Source organism: Notothenia rossii (assembly GCF_949606895.1).
Source record: "Notothenia rossii genome assembly, chromosome: 4".
NCBI lineage: Eukaryota > Metazoa > Chordata > Actinopteri > Perciformes > Nototheniidae > Notothenia > Notothenia rossii.
In genome coordinates, this window is record NC_136902.1 from 14,216,938 (window position 1) to 14,234,240 (window position 17,303).

Consider the following 17,303-nt stretch of genomic DNA (forward strand, 5'->3'; position numbering starts at 1 on the left):
TTGCAGATTAATCGAATAGGTAACAATAATCAGTTAATATTTGGAGTTCTCGGAAACACAGGAATTTACAAACAAGTGCATTTTATTTATATATAAATACAATATCATTAATTATCAATGCTAATATTTTGACACTACAACCTCTCTGGAGCCTTCAAGTAAAACTGGTGTGTGTGTGTGTGTGTGTGTGTGTGTGTGTGTGTGTGTGTGTGTGTGTGTGTGTGTGTGTGTGTGTGTGTGTGTGTGTGTGTGTGTGTGTGTGTGTGTGTGTGTGTGTGTGTGTGTGTGTGTGTGTGTGTGTGTGTGTGTGTGTGTGTGTGTGTGTGTGTGTGTTCCCATCATTCAGCAGCACCCGCACCCATCCTGCTAGGGAGCAAAGTGTACATGTGACAGGTACCCTCGTTAAAATGCTACTGCCGCGTTAAACACTAATTATTTATCAAGGAGGCTGTGGAAAAGGACTGTGTGGGGAGAATATCGGATTTGCCTCCGATCACACCTCCTCCTCCTCCTCCTCCACTTATACTGGGTGTCTTATTCTATAGCTGCAGCTTTCTAGTTCTACAGGTGATCGTCACACACTGGCTGACACTTCCTCCACTGGGATCCAAGTGCTCTCATCTCAAAGCACACAAGGTGATCCCAGCTCAACAGGAGCCGCTGTGAAACTGTGAGCAGCTGATATGGTGTGAGATTTGCTCTGATTAAAATGCACTTTTTACATCCTGGAAATAAGGAAATTAGGAAATTGAGTCAACAGCCATTTGGAAAGTTTGGCATGAGAACATAAGTGTACAAAGTGCATTACTTCACAAGCAGAACATTATTATTTAAACTCTGTGTCCTTATCTTATTTACTGAATTTATAAACAAACACTTTAAACACTGAGTTGGAGCATGACAAGGCGACCTGTGAAACATTAGCCCGCTAATGGGGGCTTTTGGGGGGTTTTATGTGGCAAATCTAGCAAAATTCCAAAATGATTTAGCTTGTGCTTCCATAATGTGCAAAACAAATATGGTTGTAGTATCTGTGAATGTACAGTATTAGCCTTGAGGGTATGCAGAGAGAAGGGGGTTAGAGTGACCTGCCTGTCGTACTGACGCAGGCTCTGATTAGACTGTACCATATGACGCAACAGTTAGCAGAAATGCCAAGGGCTGAGTATTTTTAGGAACTAGTCTTTGACCTCTCACAGCACTTGTGTCAACAACATCCAATCAACAATGCTAGCCTTTGTCAGGGACCACAAAGCAAATCAGGCTAGGGTGAAAAACGTAATTGTGAGGAGATTCAATGACAGAAAAAATATAACTTTCATTGACAGATACATCAGCAGTGATCTGTGAATGTGAAACGCAGCAGTACAGTGATGTGTTTGCCAGGATTTTACTGCTGCACTTTTCTTCTGAATCCTGGATAGAAGCACGCTCTGTACATGTCATCATTCACACTCAAACACACACCCACACACACACAGGCAAGACAATAGCTTTGTGATGTTGCTTTCCCAAAGAAAAATAAACATCCAACATTCAATAGAGACCAGAAGGGAAGGTGACAAGCATAACAAAGCATGGGATGGTGTGCGTGTGTGTACTAATGCGTGGGACATCCACATGTGATGTGTGTGTGTACTGTACTGCTATGGCTAATTGACTACAGATTGTCATTGCCATAACTACACTGGACTGTGCATATGACAAGAAAACCCTTGAAATCTTAAGGTGTGAAGACCTTAGACATTACGACACAAATCATAGTACATGGAAGTCAGCCTTCAGGGCTTTGTGCCAGAAATCCCCTTTGGTTAAAGGCAACAAAAGTGCTGGTTATGTTCAGGAAAGATCTGTGGTTTGGGTTCAAACAAACCCTTTTACGCATAAAGTCCTGAAGCTAACTTCTTCCATGTGCCGGAAAAGGAGTAAGAGCCGAGTAATGCTCACAAGTAACAGGATGTCTCCATTAGAATTTACATTTGAAAAGGATAGTTCAGATGTTTTGTGAGGTACTTATTCAAAGTCAATGTATTATCTACAGTAGATGGTGCCTGGCACACCCCCAGTTTAATAAAGTAGTTAAAATATTTTAAATATTGCGTACACTTTTAGTGGTACTCATTTTTTTTGTATGTCTTTAATATGTCCTGCTTCTGCTGCACTTGTCCACAGCAGGACATCGCTTAGCTTCCTCATGGCACTCCTGTTTGTTTTCCCAAACAGGGGGACTACCCACTGCCATCGTCCGAGGAAGGCACTGACCCATTCCAAAACATCTGAACTATACCTTTAAAGTTTTGATAGATTGTTTTGTTTTTGAAAGCAGTAAGACACTCAAAGTGAAGTTTAGAACAGACACCAGATTCTACTGTATGCAGCAAAGTAACACCGAGAGCAATACAGTTTAGAAAACAACCAGATCAATGCAAATGTTTTTAAAGGTTTGAAGGAAATAATAATGACCATACATTTCAAGAGGTGAACGTGTCTGCAAACGTACGAGCTATGAGAGATTTGAGTGATTATACCAGTGGTTCTCAAACTTTTTCTGCAAGGCTTTGGAGAAGAAAAAAAAGTCGGGTCCCCCCAACACAAATAGTCACGTAATGGGCCAGATTAACATTTATTAAAATACATCAATATGAACGTGAGCATTCCTTTCAAAAAAATAAAAGAATCACTTTGCTAGAACAGTGATAATAAAACAATGCTCCATAAGTCTGTGTGGTAAAAAAAAATCACATAATACAACTGTGCAATCCCTTTGCTAGAACAATAAGTTATAATACTTTGCCACTTTGCAATCTGCGCTAAAAAATGAAAAGAAATAAAATGCTGATATATTGATATTTGGTATATTTGATATCTGTGTGTCTTATCGCAGCATTAGGGGCTGCAATGAGCCTGTTTTGCACTGCACATTTCTTCAAAACGGGGTTACAGGCTCAGTGGCGGCGCCAGAGATTTCTTTTGAGGGTGCTGTGGGGTAGCTTGACGTTTCATTCAGGGTGCTCAAACATTTAGGGTTTCCCATTAATGTACCGGTCGCTACAGTAGAATTTACTGCTGCAAAACTCCCCACGCAAATACACAGTGTACCCGCTGTACTGTTACAATGAAGGCTCGATAATCAGCTCACGGCATATAGGTGTAAGCAGGGGTAAAGTGCTATTTTTATAAGCGCGGAGTGGACCTAATCAGGTGCTCCCCAGGGAAGATTTCTTTTTTAATATTTAAGTTAAAAGCATCAATCTGGTGCACTTTGAGAGCAAAATGAAGAGATCTATGGATACATCTCTCAACACCCATATGAAACAGAACTGTAAACAGATTTACTTTTTCTTTATGGATATTTTACAAATCACTCCCCTTTTAAACTCTATTCTTGTTTTACTGTCATATAGTATTATGATATACCTGTTTTTCATTTATTCTCTTATTTTTTTATAACTATAATGATGATGATATAAACGTGTGCCTCGGAAATAATTGTTTACATTAATCGTGACCAAAACTTTTGAGACCCGGCCACTAGCTCGCTAGCACCAGAAGCTAACAACAATGATCACGCTCTCTCTCTCTCTCTCTCTCTCTCTCTCTCTCTCTTTCTCTCTCTCTCTCTCTCTCTCTCTCTCTCGCGCACGCACACACACAAAATGGCTCGTTCCTCACACACACAGAGCCGAGCTTGAATGAAACACAGAGACCCAGACGTACTTGTACTGTACTGTATCATATTATTTTTGAATCAATAATCTTTCTACTGGGTTAGGGTTGACGAAACACTGGATTATACTGAGTTGATTTGGCCAATAAAATTAGATTTTTTAAAGTTGTTAAGTAGACTTACTGTTACCGACCGTCTAATTATTTTACCTTATATTCGTTGTGGATCTCCTGAATTGAGTTCGCCTTTTTGTTTTTCCTTTTTTTTCATAAACAACTACATTTTCTGACTTTTTTCAGATAAAGCTATCTTTAAAATTGATTTTGAGTTTTGAGCTTTACAACATTCTGGAGTTATTTGAAATGTCTCTATAAAACATGTCAGAGAACATATCAATGCATCCCACCGCTGGAATTTTATTCTAGAAAATGTTTAATACTAATAATATTAGTGCAGCTTAATCTTTATCTGCTACTGTACAGAAATACTGGGTTAATAGAGAAGGAATAAACGTTGGTGTAAAACAAATGTAAAATTTGAATGCCAACACTTGACTTTAATATATTTAGTATTTTAACATAATTACATTTGAAGAAATCAACACACTTTCAGTCATGACGGAGGGAAATCAGACATCCAAGATTTAGTCAGTGTACATGTCAAAGTTACAGCTCAACACACTTCCACATACTCCTTCTCAATTCCCTGTTTCAATCTGCAGAGCGAGCAGAAAACGAAAAGTCAGAACATCAAGAGGGTCTGCATTCCCATCATTCTTCACACACAACTTCATCATTATCTGTAGCCATCAACACCAACAGAAACCCAGTGAGGTTAATGAGTTATTGGAGAAAGAGGAAATCCTTGCACACAAGCGTGAAGCAGTGATTGATGATACTGTTTTACTGTGTCACATATGTACACAGGCGACCTTAGGAATAACCAGCATTGCAAGGCCGCAGCTATCTCATGACATTCATTCACTTAATGACGGCAAACAGTGTTGCAGCCCGTGATGGATTGTACTATGGTATATCATGCATGATGTTACAAAGCACACACCGAGTTCCCACCAACCGCTAACATAGAACTGTATGTCATTATTTTTATAATAAACGTTTGCAAGAAATTGATCTGTCTTTAAAAGGGTATTATATGAAACATTTCTGCAATAAACTGACAAATAAAAAGCCCTAAACCGGTAAGAGCAAATCATTTAATGATTATACTCAGTAAGAGTATAAGCATTCATTTCTTGCAAACAGCATAACATGACTTAAGATACGCTGTATGGGTAGTCAGCTCATCCAGTGTTAAGTTAGAATTTAGAGTAAAATGAGTGATCCTTTCTTGCAGCTTTTTCATCAGAACAACATGGTAGGGCTGTGCAATTAATCGTATTTTAATCTCGATTACGATTTTGGCTTGCAACGATTACGAAAACAACGTAATCGAAATAAAACAATTATTTTATTTCTTTATTGGTTTTTCAGTTGAATTATCAGAGTAATCAACTGTTAAAAACATACTGTTCAAATAATTTTTTTCAATAAATAGATGTTTTCAAAGTAAATGGATAATTGTTTTTAATAATGGTGATATCAATTATTGACCAAAATAATTGTGATTATGATTTTTGCCATAATCGCACAGCCCTACAACATGGTTGAGTTTAGTTTAAGTTAAATTCTTCAAATCAATTGAAGTAACCTTTGGTAAGCAGCGTATACGTTTATGGCTTTTATTGTGAAAGGTAAGAATTTAAAGATTGAGGCTGTTATGCTCCGCTGCTGCTGTTCACAACAATGTGACATCTTGGTGTATACTATGGAGCATCCGTAGGCTGCAAAACGTATTATGAACTTACTATATAAAACATATGATGTGTACATGGTGTACATGATGTGTACAACAGTGAACATGGTTTCAGCGTGAGTCTTGGCACGTATTTTCTTCTTCAATGGTGGACAAAAACTCCCATGAGCACACTTTACGACTTCATTAAAGTCCGTCTTTTGTTCTCATTTGATTGAGAATCCCCTAGCAGCAGAAATTGCATTGGTTGGGTTGTTGTTGTCCAGCTGAGAGGATATGTTACTGAACACATACCTTACAGAAATGGCATTACAGTGACTATTACCGATACATAATTAAGTCCTATATCCCCCTATTGTTTCCATGAAATGGTCTTCCCATTATGTTTTCCCTAACTTTTCCCCAAGGAGTCGACAGTGGTGATCAGCTACAGAAAGGGAGGAGTCGTACAGCGCCTCCCCACAACCGTCGGCCTCACCCTCGTCACCCCACCCTTGGAGGAAAGTACAAAGCGTCCCTTGTGAGAGAGCACAGAGACCTGAGTGATACTGCTTTATATCAAGGTATTCTCCCACTGTCACAGAAGAGCACACACTCACACACACGTACAGACGTTTCGGCCTGCTGACCTTGAGCGAGCTCTGAGGTCCTTGGCATGACGCACAAACAACAAACTATATAGAAAGACCCATAAGCTCCAGAATACATTTAAATATGCAGATACAACTTGGTGACAGAACACAGTAGAGCAATATAAACACTGCAGTCGCTGAGTTGTCAGTTCACACGGTAAAACACCCGTCATAAACATTGTGACATTTTAAATGCCCCCAGAGATACAGCGACGTAACAATGTGTCCAGTTCAGTCAGTCTACTACAGTCATAATTCATCCCTATATCCATCATTTAAATGTGATGTTTTTAATTACTTAGGAACTATTTCAACCTCAATGTTCTTATGTTTCCAAATGTTGACGAAAATATGTTTTAGGCATGCGCCCCTTGTCTCATCATAGTTAAACTTCTCAGTCCTCAAATGCAAAAAATGTTGTCTGACAGAGCAACACATCTTTACATCTGACGCAGGCAGTTAACACGTCTCCACTGCCCCCATCTTAATCTGAGGAAAACATGACTGTTAACATTTGGCTTCCATTGCACATCGACGTATGAATGAAAGCTTAACGCCAATGTGTGTTTATGTAGATTGTTTTGCAATCTAGTCTAGTGCTGTGACCAGATCACACATCATTCTGATATTAGCCACATTTTTTAAATAACGTTAACTGCTAGATAAAAAAAATCATAAAGCAATTCATCCATAAACAGCGCTAAGGCGATCACAAAGCTTCAACTGTGACATTGTGCCTTTAGACCTCATCACTCCAAAATGAAGTTATCTGGATTCAAACATTGCTAAGCTACACATCCCTGTGTGCAGGTGGGCCAACCAAAGGGTCAGCGACTCCATATAACTTGATCAGAGGGAGGCTGTGGCGCAGTGGACTAGTGCGTTGGTGTTCGGATCAGGGGAGCACAGGTTCAAACCCCACTGCAGTCAGCATGTCGTTGTGTCCCTGGGCAAGACACTTCACCCCAAATAGCTCCTGAGGGGATTGGCCACAGTATTGAGTATGTAAGTCGCTTTGGATAAAAGCGTCTAACAGGTAACATGTAATGTAATCAGAGAAAACTGAACCTCATTTATCAGAAGAACTCCCCGACAACATGCCAGCATACTGTCTGAGAGATACAGGGCAGAAAGTGAACTATAACTGTCAAAAGACTCGATCCTGTTGACTCTACATTCAAAACCAGCCATTATCATTGTCAGATGAGGTCAAACAGTCTTACCTGTTTCCAGAGGAACTGGTCTTCCTGATTGATCTGCCAGGTGGTGACCACATGAATGATGGACAGCACTGCTCCACTGACCACCGCCGCTCTCATCCTCACAGGCAGCAGAGTGTAGATGATGTAGATGAAGAACACGGACCACCAGATGCCCTCCGAGGCGCTCCTGGGGGCCACCATGAGCACCCCGAACACCTGTACGGACAGTAAGACTCCGATCACCAGGTAACTGACCATCCACATGTAATCCTGGTGGAAGCCGTTGCGGTTGCACACCACCATTAGAGCCATGAAGAGCGCCATGGCCACCGATAGTGCTGAGGAGTAGGCCACGTGAGGGGCGGCGTGGACACAGTGGAAGGTCAGCATAATGCCGCACACGATCACAAGCACCCCCATGAGCATTGTCAAGGAGCTCTGGTTCAGCCTGAAGAAGTACCGCTGGTAGAGGCGCTCCAGTTTGCGGGACTGGAATTTCTTCGACTGGAACACCTGCACCACCCTGAGCCAGCAGTCGGCGGCCGTCACCACCCCTGCTGCGCCGTCGTCTCCCATGTCCCCGCTGCCTCCGTTACATCCCCCTTTCCTCCCCTTCAAATCGCCGTCGTCAAAGCCCAAGTCGACCGATTTCAGCCCCACCCCTTCCCCGGAAGCCACTACCCTTTTGCCGTAGTGGTCCTCCTGCCATCCGCAACGGACGCCGAAGTTGCCCCCGCCTCCCACGGCCCCCGCCATCCCTCCGCGGTGGTGCTGATGGAGGGGGGCTCCAGAGGGGGGCTCCATAGCATCTGGATCCCGCAGACAGCTCATGTAACGTGGGTTGCAGAGAGATGAGCCTCCCTTCCGTTTTGACTTCTTGCCATTGCGCTCCCCCCACGCAGTCTTGCGGTCGTCCACTCTGGCGACTAGGAAACCACTGAACCAGGACATTCTGTGTGAGAGGGGCAACAAGTACGAGGTCAAAGACAGATCTCAGTGGCGAAGACAGAACAAATGTTGTTGCAATACATAATTGTCTAGACCGGTTCCGTGTTAACTACAGATTAATTATTGCTTGTATTTATCGGAAATTCCTTGATTACAAAGACTTTAGATTTTCAGTAAAAACAGTCAAATGCATTCAAAATTGTAGTTTGATCAAAACAGAGTTGAATAATGTTGATTGGTTATGTGAAAGTGAAGGGGTCTGTGTGAATCTGACAAATAGGAGAATTAGGGTAGTACAGGCTATTTATCATGTACTTGTATGATTTGCCATGAGTTGGGTACACTGGAGTGTAATGGACTACTTCAAATGTTCGGATTATTGAAATGTCAAGAGCTTGTTGTGTCCGTTTCAGTTGTGTCCTGTTTATTCTGTATGGTGATGATTATGATTCAAGTTGTAATGGTTGCATTGTCTGTTTTGTGAAACACAGGAAGAATAGCTTCTGCAATCCTCTAGCTAACTGGGACCTTTTATCAAATAAATGAATACCATTACAATCACAAGAAAACTCCAAGACACTCTCTTTTTGAATGGAGACTGCCTTTGAGTCTTTTATGTGATTTTGCATACACATGTACCCTTCACCAAAGAGCCCCTCAAACAAACTCATATTCAGTCCAGGAAGCACTCCTACCCAAACTGATTACCATGTGGGAGGACCATTTCCTCCTCTATCCATGTGTTGGAGTAGTTCATTTACCTGTTGGGGTTCTGGTACATGTCCCAGCCCTCTCCCTTGCAGCCGGTTCACTCATTTATCCCCGTGGACAATATTTAGAAGTAGTGACGAGGGGTTTGTAGAGGCCGCGCTGCAGGGCCGCAGGGTGGGTCTGACTGGATGAGGTCAACCAGGCGCTTTAAGAAGCTCCAGATGTTTGTGCCAGGGCCGGTGATCAGAGACCGAGGTTAATGAGAAGTCCAGACTCTGCTGCCAGGCCTATCTCCTGCTGGGACTACAGGAAAAATCAAAACACATACAGAAGATTGTATAAAAGCCAATGCATAAAACAATATGTCATGGTGTTGTGGCTCAACATAAGCCGTGAGTAGATCAGCAGATGATTAAAATCGAACCCTAACCCTGTGGAGGCTAATACTAGTTTGTAGGCAATACAGTTAATTGATTAATCAAGAAAATAATTTGCAAATTAATCAATAATGAAAATAATCTTTAGTTGTAGCATTTAAGGTCACTTTTAACCAGATGTGACAGGATATAAAAGACATGAGTGTTAGCTAAATTCACATGAATCCCATTTCCTGCATAACCGGACGCACTTGAGATATCGTCTCGTAAAAAATAGACAGATTCATGGGAGAAAGACAACCTACTGCCGACACTACGGGGAGGAAAGGACCCAAAATAGCTAAAATATTGTTGTTTTTTAAGTCGAACCAGAACTTGCTTGATTTGACCCCAGTACAAAAACAAACCCTCTGGTATACACGCAAAACACACATTACTTAGAGTCAGTTGGGCTGAAGATGAAGAGTGACTATTTCAAGCTCTGTTTACAATAACAATCAATTATAAAAGGCAAGTAATAAATACAGATAAATGCCACCGAACAACAGGACACTGTCAAGACAAATATCCAGACAGTATCAGGAAACACAGCATGACAGGATCTGTGCTCCCTGCAGCGTTAAAACAAAAGTTGTTTAGAAATTATTAGAACATAAAGTTACTTCCTTTTTAGTTTAAGTGCATCACATATGAGATACGTGTAATTGTATCCATGCTGTTGCTGAATGAAATGTATATATTTAGACACTGGTCATCACTGTCATTTGGATATGACACAGATAGTGTGTAGATGGTTTATATATACAATGTTCATCTTCAGTTTTTGTAAAAAAGCGTGTTATCAATTTATGTAGTTGGATATACTTGCTGGTTATCTCTTGCCTAGAGTTGTAACTTTAAATGTATGACATTCATTTTGTAAGAGTAGAGTATGGACTAAGCTGATACTGCCTTGAACAAGCCGACTGGGCATTGACCAGATGAGACTAATCTTAATTTAATAGTTATTTGGTGTTACTATCATTAGTTACATATATTCAGTCAAGGTAGGCAACAGACTTTGTTTTTAGAGCCACACCAACGCCTGGTTTCATGTTACCTCACAAGAGAATGATACCACAACGAGTTATACAGAGTGCAAAGTTGGGGAAAGGAGAGCAGTAGGCGCATTCACATCGCAGTACTTTTCCCATAAAGGTTCATGAGAACTTAGTTCATGAGAACTCTTTAGTTCTCATGAACTAAGTACAGATTGCGTTCACACCGGAATAAGTCCCTGGGGGTGGATTAGGCAAATGAAGCCGCTGACGTCACTTCTTCTTCTTCTGCTTTGGGTTTACTGGCAGGCCGCAAACAACTTCACGGCGTATACTGCCGCCCAAAATCCCCGGCCGGAAGTGCCCGGTTGTTGGGGACTGGCTTCAGTAGAAGCTGCTGGGACTCCCAGCAGCTTCTACTGAAGCCTTCCGAGTAAATCGCCAGAACGCCGACAGCTCCTCATCTCCACCGCTCCCATGTTTTATTTTTTGTTGCGATAAGTTAGTCTCTCTGCGTTTCTGCGCTGGGCTAATGCTAATGCTAATAATGCTAATAAAATGGTGGCTTCACAACACTTTTTTTTTGTTTTACGGGGCGTGGTTTGCAATCCGCCCAGCCAATCAGAAATATAGCTCTTTTCTCACAAGAAAGCCGCATGAGAGTCCCTGCTCTCGAGCAGGGACGGAAAAGGGGGTAAAAAGGTTCTCATGAACTAATTTTAGTTCCGGCTCTTTTTGGTGTGAACGCGACATTTCGGAACTATATCGGAACTAAAGGGGGAAAAGTACTCCAGTGTGAACGCGGCTAATGGTATCAGATTGGGAAACTGTAATGACATGAGCCACATTCACACCGGAGTACTTTTCCCACTTTAGTTCCGATATAGTTCCGAAATGTCACCGTGAAGTTGTTTGCGGCCTGCCAGTAAACCCAAAGCAGAAGAAGAAGAAGTGAAGTCAGCGGCTTCATTTGCCTAATCCACCCCCAGGGACTTATTCCGATGTGAACGCGATCTGTACTTAGTTCATCAGAACTAAAGAGTTCTGATGAACTAAGTTCTCATGAACCTTTGTGGGAAAAGTACTGCGGTGTGAATGCGCCTGGGCAGATTATGAGATAATGTGCCCCCGGGGACAGAGAGGCACAAGGCCCCGCCGCTGCTTCTACATAGTAGCAATAAAAACCCAATCTGTATAGTTGTTTAGCCTTTTGTTGTTGTCGTTGTTGTTGTTGTTGTTGTTGTTGTTGTTGTTGTTGTGTGCCACTTGGTAGCAGGGGCAAAATGGCCATCTGTGAGTTCTGGAGAATCACAGAACAGCCAGTAGTCAAGGGCAGCTGATGGCCGGCGTGCATATGGTGTGTGTCTTTGTAGTATTTTGCAGCTGTACTCTATGTTTATCCTTCTTGTGTTTCTTTCTCGTGACTTTCTTTTTGGTGGTACTTGTCTGTAAAAGTGTTATACTGTGGGTGAAGTCCAAGGGGGCCCATGATATTTTGGGCCCTTGGGCCTATTAGCAGAAGGACCGTTCAGTAATACCTACAATTATTACAGTAAGCTAAACTGCATTGAGGTATTGTTTCTCTGTGAAAAAATCGTCCTGACAGAACATATGGCTGAAAGTGGGCTTTTCTTTGAAATTCAATTGTAGCTTAATGCTGACCTGGTTACATGTATACAGTATGTAATGAACCTCTAGTATATGTATCTCCAATGTTACTATAACTAGCCTACAGCACTTCATAATAGATCATATAAAAGTACAGTATTGCTCTCTTTTTCGTCCTGGTTTAATTAAACGTCCACATATGCCTCAGCAACTGCTACCAGCTGATCTTACCAGGCCTGCTGACACTCTGAGCTCCACACTGTGCAGAGAGACACTCAAACGCAACACAGCCGCCGCCTCCCAGACCGGCATTTTCACCGGAGAGGCATGCTGTGTTGTTGAAGCAAAAATAGCATTTCCTCGCTATAGCTTGCCTTCTCTGGCACGTATCCGTCCACGCTGCTTCCCTCCTCTCTGGCAGCGGATCGACAAGATTCAAGACTCTCTCTCACACACACACACACACCTCCCCTCTTCTCTCCTCTCCTCCCACCTCCACCCCTCCACGGCTGCGTCCCTCACTCCCCTGCACAAGGTCGACCAGCCTGTGCCCATTTGCAAACGTCGCGGTGTTGCCAGCCGCTTGGTGTGTGCGTGTGTTTGTGTGTGTGTATGCACAGTGTGTGTGTGTGTGTGTGTGTGTGTGTGTGTGTGTGTGTGTGTGTGTGTGTGTGTGTGTGTGTGTGTGTGTGTGTGTGTGTGTGTGTGTGTGTGTGTGTGTGTGTGTGTGTGTGTGTGTGTGTGTGTGTGTGTGTGTGTGTGTGTGTGTGTGTGTGTGTGTGTGTGTGTGTGTGTGTGTGTGTGTGTGTGTGTGTTTGCACGGTGCCTGGCTGTTCTCTTCAGTTTCCCCCCACAAACGCTAGGAGAGTATAGGGGAGGGGAAGCGGAGAAGGGAAGGCGGGGGTGACTGACTATTCCTAGGGGACATTTTTAACCGGACAGCCGCTAGACTGGCGTTACAGTCACAAACCGCGAGCATAAAGTCATTCATTGTGGGCTTGTTTCAGAAAGACAGTCTGTGCATGCATCTCTCTCTCTCTCTCTCTCTCTCTCTCTCTCTCTCTCTCTCTCTCTCTCTCTCTCTCTCTCTCTCTCTCTCTCTCTCTGTATGGCTCAGTTGTCACTCAGATGACACAGATGCTCTCTAATAGATTCACCAATTTGTGGAAATCAAAAGGTTTGCAAAGCGTTAATTTGACTAGTTTAATACATTTGGATCATGCGCGGATTATAGGCTATGTTTGCGATCCGGTGCAGAAATGCCATGCACAGGCAGGCCGTGTGTGAGAGGGCCCGCATTCAAACAGCGTAGGCTTCGTGTTACATAACACCGTGGCCTATGTGACAACCATAGCGGGGATCATAAAACCATTCAGTTCTGTCCGGTAGTCCACGTTAAGACACATTCACGCCTCTGCAGCGATTTGTGTTTGTGGAAAATGTCCTTCAGCGAAACGCAATATCTCCCAAGATAAGTGTATTGACAAACGTTATAGCGTTGGGTAAATAAACTGATATAAACACGTTATTGATGCCGCACATTCCTCAGCATCAGTCTGTTGATGGAAGAATATAGCGGTGAATAATACTCTAAAAGCCCCTCATTTACAAACCATGTGTGTTCGTATTGGTAGGTTATACATGGAGGTGTTTAAGTTTAAAGTTGTGTTGTGAAAAATATTCTGCAGCTGAATCATTATGATCAGATCAGATGCGAGCCTCTGAATGCAGCCTATTATTAACGCCCCTCAGGACTGTCAGCTGTAATAAGAAACATAATGATGCAGCTCATCCCTTTTCCCTCCACACACAGATATTGTTATTGGCCGCCAGTGCAAAAACATGTACTGACCGTGTATCCTCTGCCACTAGCAGCACCAGCACCAGTGTGAAGCCGAGGGCCTTGCAGCAACTGTTGCCAGCTATGTCATTCACTCCGGCCGACATGGTGTTTTGACAGAGAAGTGGCAGCGGTGCAACAGCGTTTGAGACGTGTGTGGGACAGGACAACATATATAATATATGTCTGCCTGCAGTGTGCAGCAGTTACAGAGAGAAAGACGGACTCACCGTGATCATCTTCTGTTTCTGTTCCCCGACAGGACCGCAGCAGACAATCCGTCTCGGTGTGGATGGGAGCAGACAGCCGGGTGGAGGACCATTTGTAGCGGATAGCTTTCCAAGGATGGTCCGGTGAAATTGGTCACCCTGTGTGGATCTCCTCCTGTCGTCTTCTCGCTCCACTCCCTTTCCTCTCCTCCCCCTGACCCTCTCGGCTCCAAGCACCACTGTCAAGACGGGGGGAATACAAACATCACACTTCCGGTTATGGTTTTTCAAATTAAAGCACTTACAGTGGTGGCGGAAGTAGCCTACCATAAATTGGTAGCAGGACACTTTATAGTCAATGGCAGGACCTTTGGCTGTAGAGTATTCTCATTAGCATATTAGCATTTAGCATATCATTAACATAAATGTTATATAATAAAAACAAGTAAGGGCAAAAAAAGTGAGTGCATTTCAAAAATAATGATGAATTAAAAAAAATCGTGGTATTTTTTACACCATTCAGCCTCATCAATTATCCATACATTTTGCAAATATATATAAATGAGCATAAACTTTCAAATAAGAGAAATAAAATGAAGATACATTAATCAAATAAAATTGCTGAATGAATATAGGCTGTCCAATTAGCTCAAAGTATTATTTCAAATCTATTTGTAGTGGATATCAATACTTAAAACATGTGACATTAAGGTAAAACTGAATATTTTGTAATAATCATATGAAAAAAGGATAACATGACAGGCATGACTTCTCTCTCTTTAGGATGATGGCAGATCATATTCGATAATACAATACGATAATACTTTATTGGTCAGATCAAGTCTGAAATTTGATTTGCATCACAGCAGCTCCATGTGTAACATCAACATTAACATAACATAACTGTTCACTTCGAGCGATAGAATTACTAACAAAGCACTTATATACTAATAAAGGGCTGGCTTTCTAAATGCCAGTTGAGTAGCACTTGAAATGTTTGGCTCTATGAAACCTGATGGACTTATATGATTCTGTTTTCTTAAAGGTTGTATCTTCCTGGTCGAATGCACTTATTGTAAGTCGCTTTGGATAAAAGCGTCAGCTAAATGCAATGTAATGTAATGTAATGAATAAAAGAAAATAACGTTTGAAAAAAGGAAAAAACCACAACGTAATAAAACATTAACTTTACAGAAAAAGCTAGGTAAGTGAAATTACTTTTAAAACATCCTGTTTAGTAAAACGAGCACACTTTTTTTACAAAGTAGGCTACCTCCTAAATCCAAAAACCGTGAAGACATGGTTTCAAGGATGACACATTTCCTCAGGACAAATTATAAGTCCATATATAAGTTAAGTCCATTGAACCTTTTGTTTTTTGTCTTCATACTATACAAAATACATAATTGGCTTCCAGCTAAATTGAATGATTGGTGACCAAGTCAAATTCCTACGTGTGAACCTACCTGGTAAACCCGTTTCTGATTCTGATAGTCAAAATAATCCTCATCCTTTTAAGAAATATTAATGTATTAACTCATTCTTGTGAACGCAGGACTTCCTGTCAGTATGTTATTAACCCTCTGGATAAACCCATTTAGTGTGCAATGAATGTTGTTCTGGTCATCGAAAATCTGCACTAATTTGTAAGCTTTTATTTTTAATTGAAATTGCAGTCAGTCCCGCTGTGGGCTGGTTTGACGCAGCTCTCCTCAGCCCAGGCTGCTCTCACTCCTCAGTCCCTTTCAGTGACTCGGCACTCCCTCTAGAGGAGAAGCCGTGTCTGCAGCGAGTCGACCAACAGCTGATAGCTCCAACATGACAGCCAGAAGTCACAAATACATGTATATAATAATAATAATAATAATAATAATAATAATAATAATAATAATAATAATAATAATAATAATAATAATAATAATAAATTATGAGTATATTATTATTATTATATTATATTAGTAAAATACATATAACTCAGTTAATACATACATATAAATAAAATATAGTATTATTTGTTTTATTTATGTAGCACTTTCTTGTTTAGCTGGAAGTGCTTTCCTGATTCAAATATTTACAACATTAAAAAATGTAAATGATACAAATCTGAAACCCACATAAGCCCTGCCCCCTGTACAACGTACAACTTTTGGTAAAAGAAATAAACAAAAAATAATAATAATGTGGAATTTAAGAGAATACCTGGTTATAGATAAACAGATAAGGATATAAAATCATAAAAAGGCTATATTTACTAAAAGGTGACAGTCCCTCTCAAGCACTTAATGTTTTAAACTAACACAAATAAACTCGAAAGCAAAACTTGCAAAAATAGATATTATTGTAATCAGTTAACTTAACTATTGGGTTGAGGAATATCACAAATATGTGAATTTGAGATGGACACGGCATGGTGAGACAGCCTCCACTGACGGCTCTGGGCTGGACCATTGACGGGTCTGAAAAACAGGTGCAACAGGTGGGGCAATTCTAGAAGGTGGCACAAAAGTAACCTTTAGTCTAAATCACTCCCCACATCTTCAATTTGTTAAGCAATTCAGAAAAAGAAGAAATCAGCTAACATGTTGCAAGACTGAATCAACAAAACAGAGAGGCAATTCGGTCTGATTACATGAGAGAACCTTTCTGCCACTAAAGGGATAGTTCAGATGTTTTGATGTGGGTTGTAAGAGGTTCTCCTATATAACAGAGAGAAGTCCCAGCATGGCAGTAATGCTGAGACTCTAGTTAGTTCACTACATTTATAAACTCACAATCTGCTGGTTTCACATGCGGTAGCTAGATGACCTTAACTATGTTCTATACCAGTTGTATAGGTCGTGCCTTGTAGAGTAATACTGCCTGAGTCTAAATAACACAGGTGTAGTTAAATGCTTTGTCCAACTGGACAGGCAAGATCAGGCAAACTACTCATAAATCTGCCAGCAGAAGGAACATCAGCAACAGGTATGCTTGAAAGAGAAAGACAAATGTTGTACATGCTTTGGCAGCAAAGTGTCAAAAACAACCTGGCAAATGGATATGAAGGTAAACTCAGTGACGATAAGTGGTGGACGAAATATTCAGATTCTTTACTTAGGAATGTAGCCTACTTTAAGCATTAGGAGTAAAAGTAATAATTTCAGAAAAAACTAAAATAAGATTTAAATATTTAAGCTTTAAGCTGGAACTTAAATACTTTTGAAGTGAAGACTGTGTTCAGCCTAGCTAACAGATACGGAAAGCCAGCATTGTCAAAA

The 17,303-nt window shown here is 41.3% G+C and overlaps 1 protein-coding gene across 1 annotated transcript in view; it reads right to left on the reverse strand.

The window, feature by feature from the left end:
- Window positions 1–14,319, reverse strand: part of LOC307035041 (adenylate cyclase type 6-like) — a 43,929-nt gene extending 29,610 nt beyond the window's left edge. The window contains exons 1-3 of the mRNA XM_079673984.1: window positions 14,068–14,319; window positions 9,026–9,278; window positions 7,338–8,268 (exon numbers count right to left, since the gene is read on the reverse strand). Coding sequence (XP_079530110.1) covers window positions 7,338–8,268; window positions 9,026–9,045 — 951 coding nt within the window. The 5' untranslated portion in view covers window positions 9,046–9,278; window positions 14,068–14,319. The remainder of the gene's footprint in view (window positions 1–7,337; window positions 8,269–9,025; window positions 9,279–14,067) is intronic.
- Between the last annotated feature and the right edge of the window lie 2,984 nt (window positions 14,320–17,303).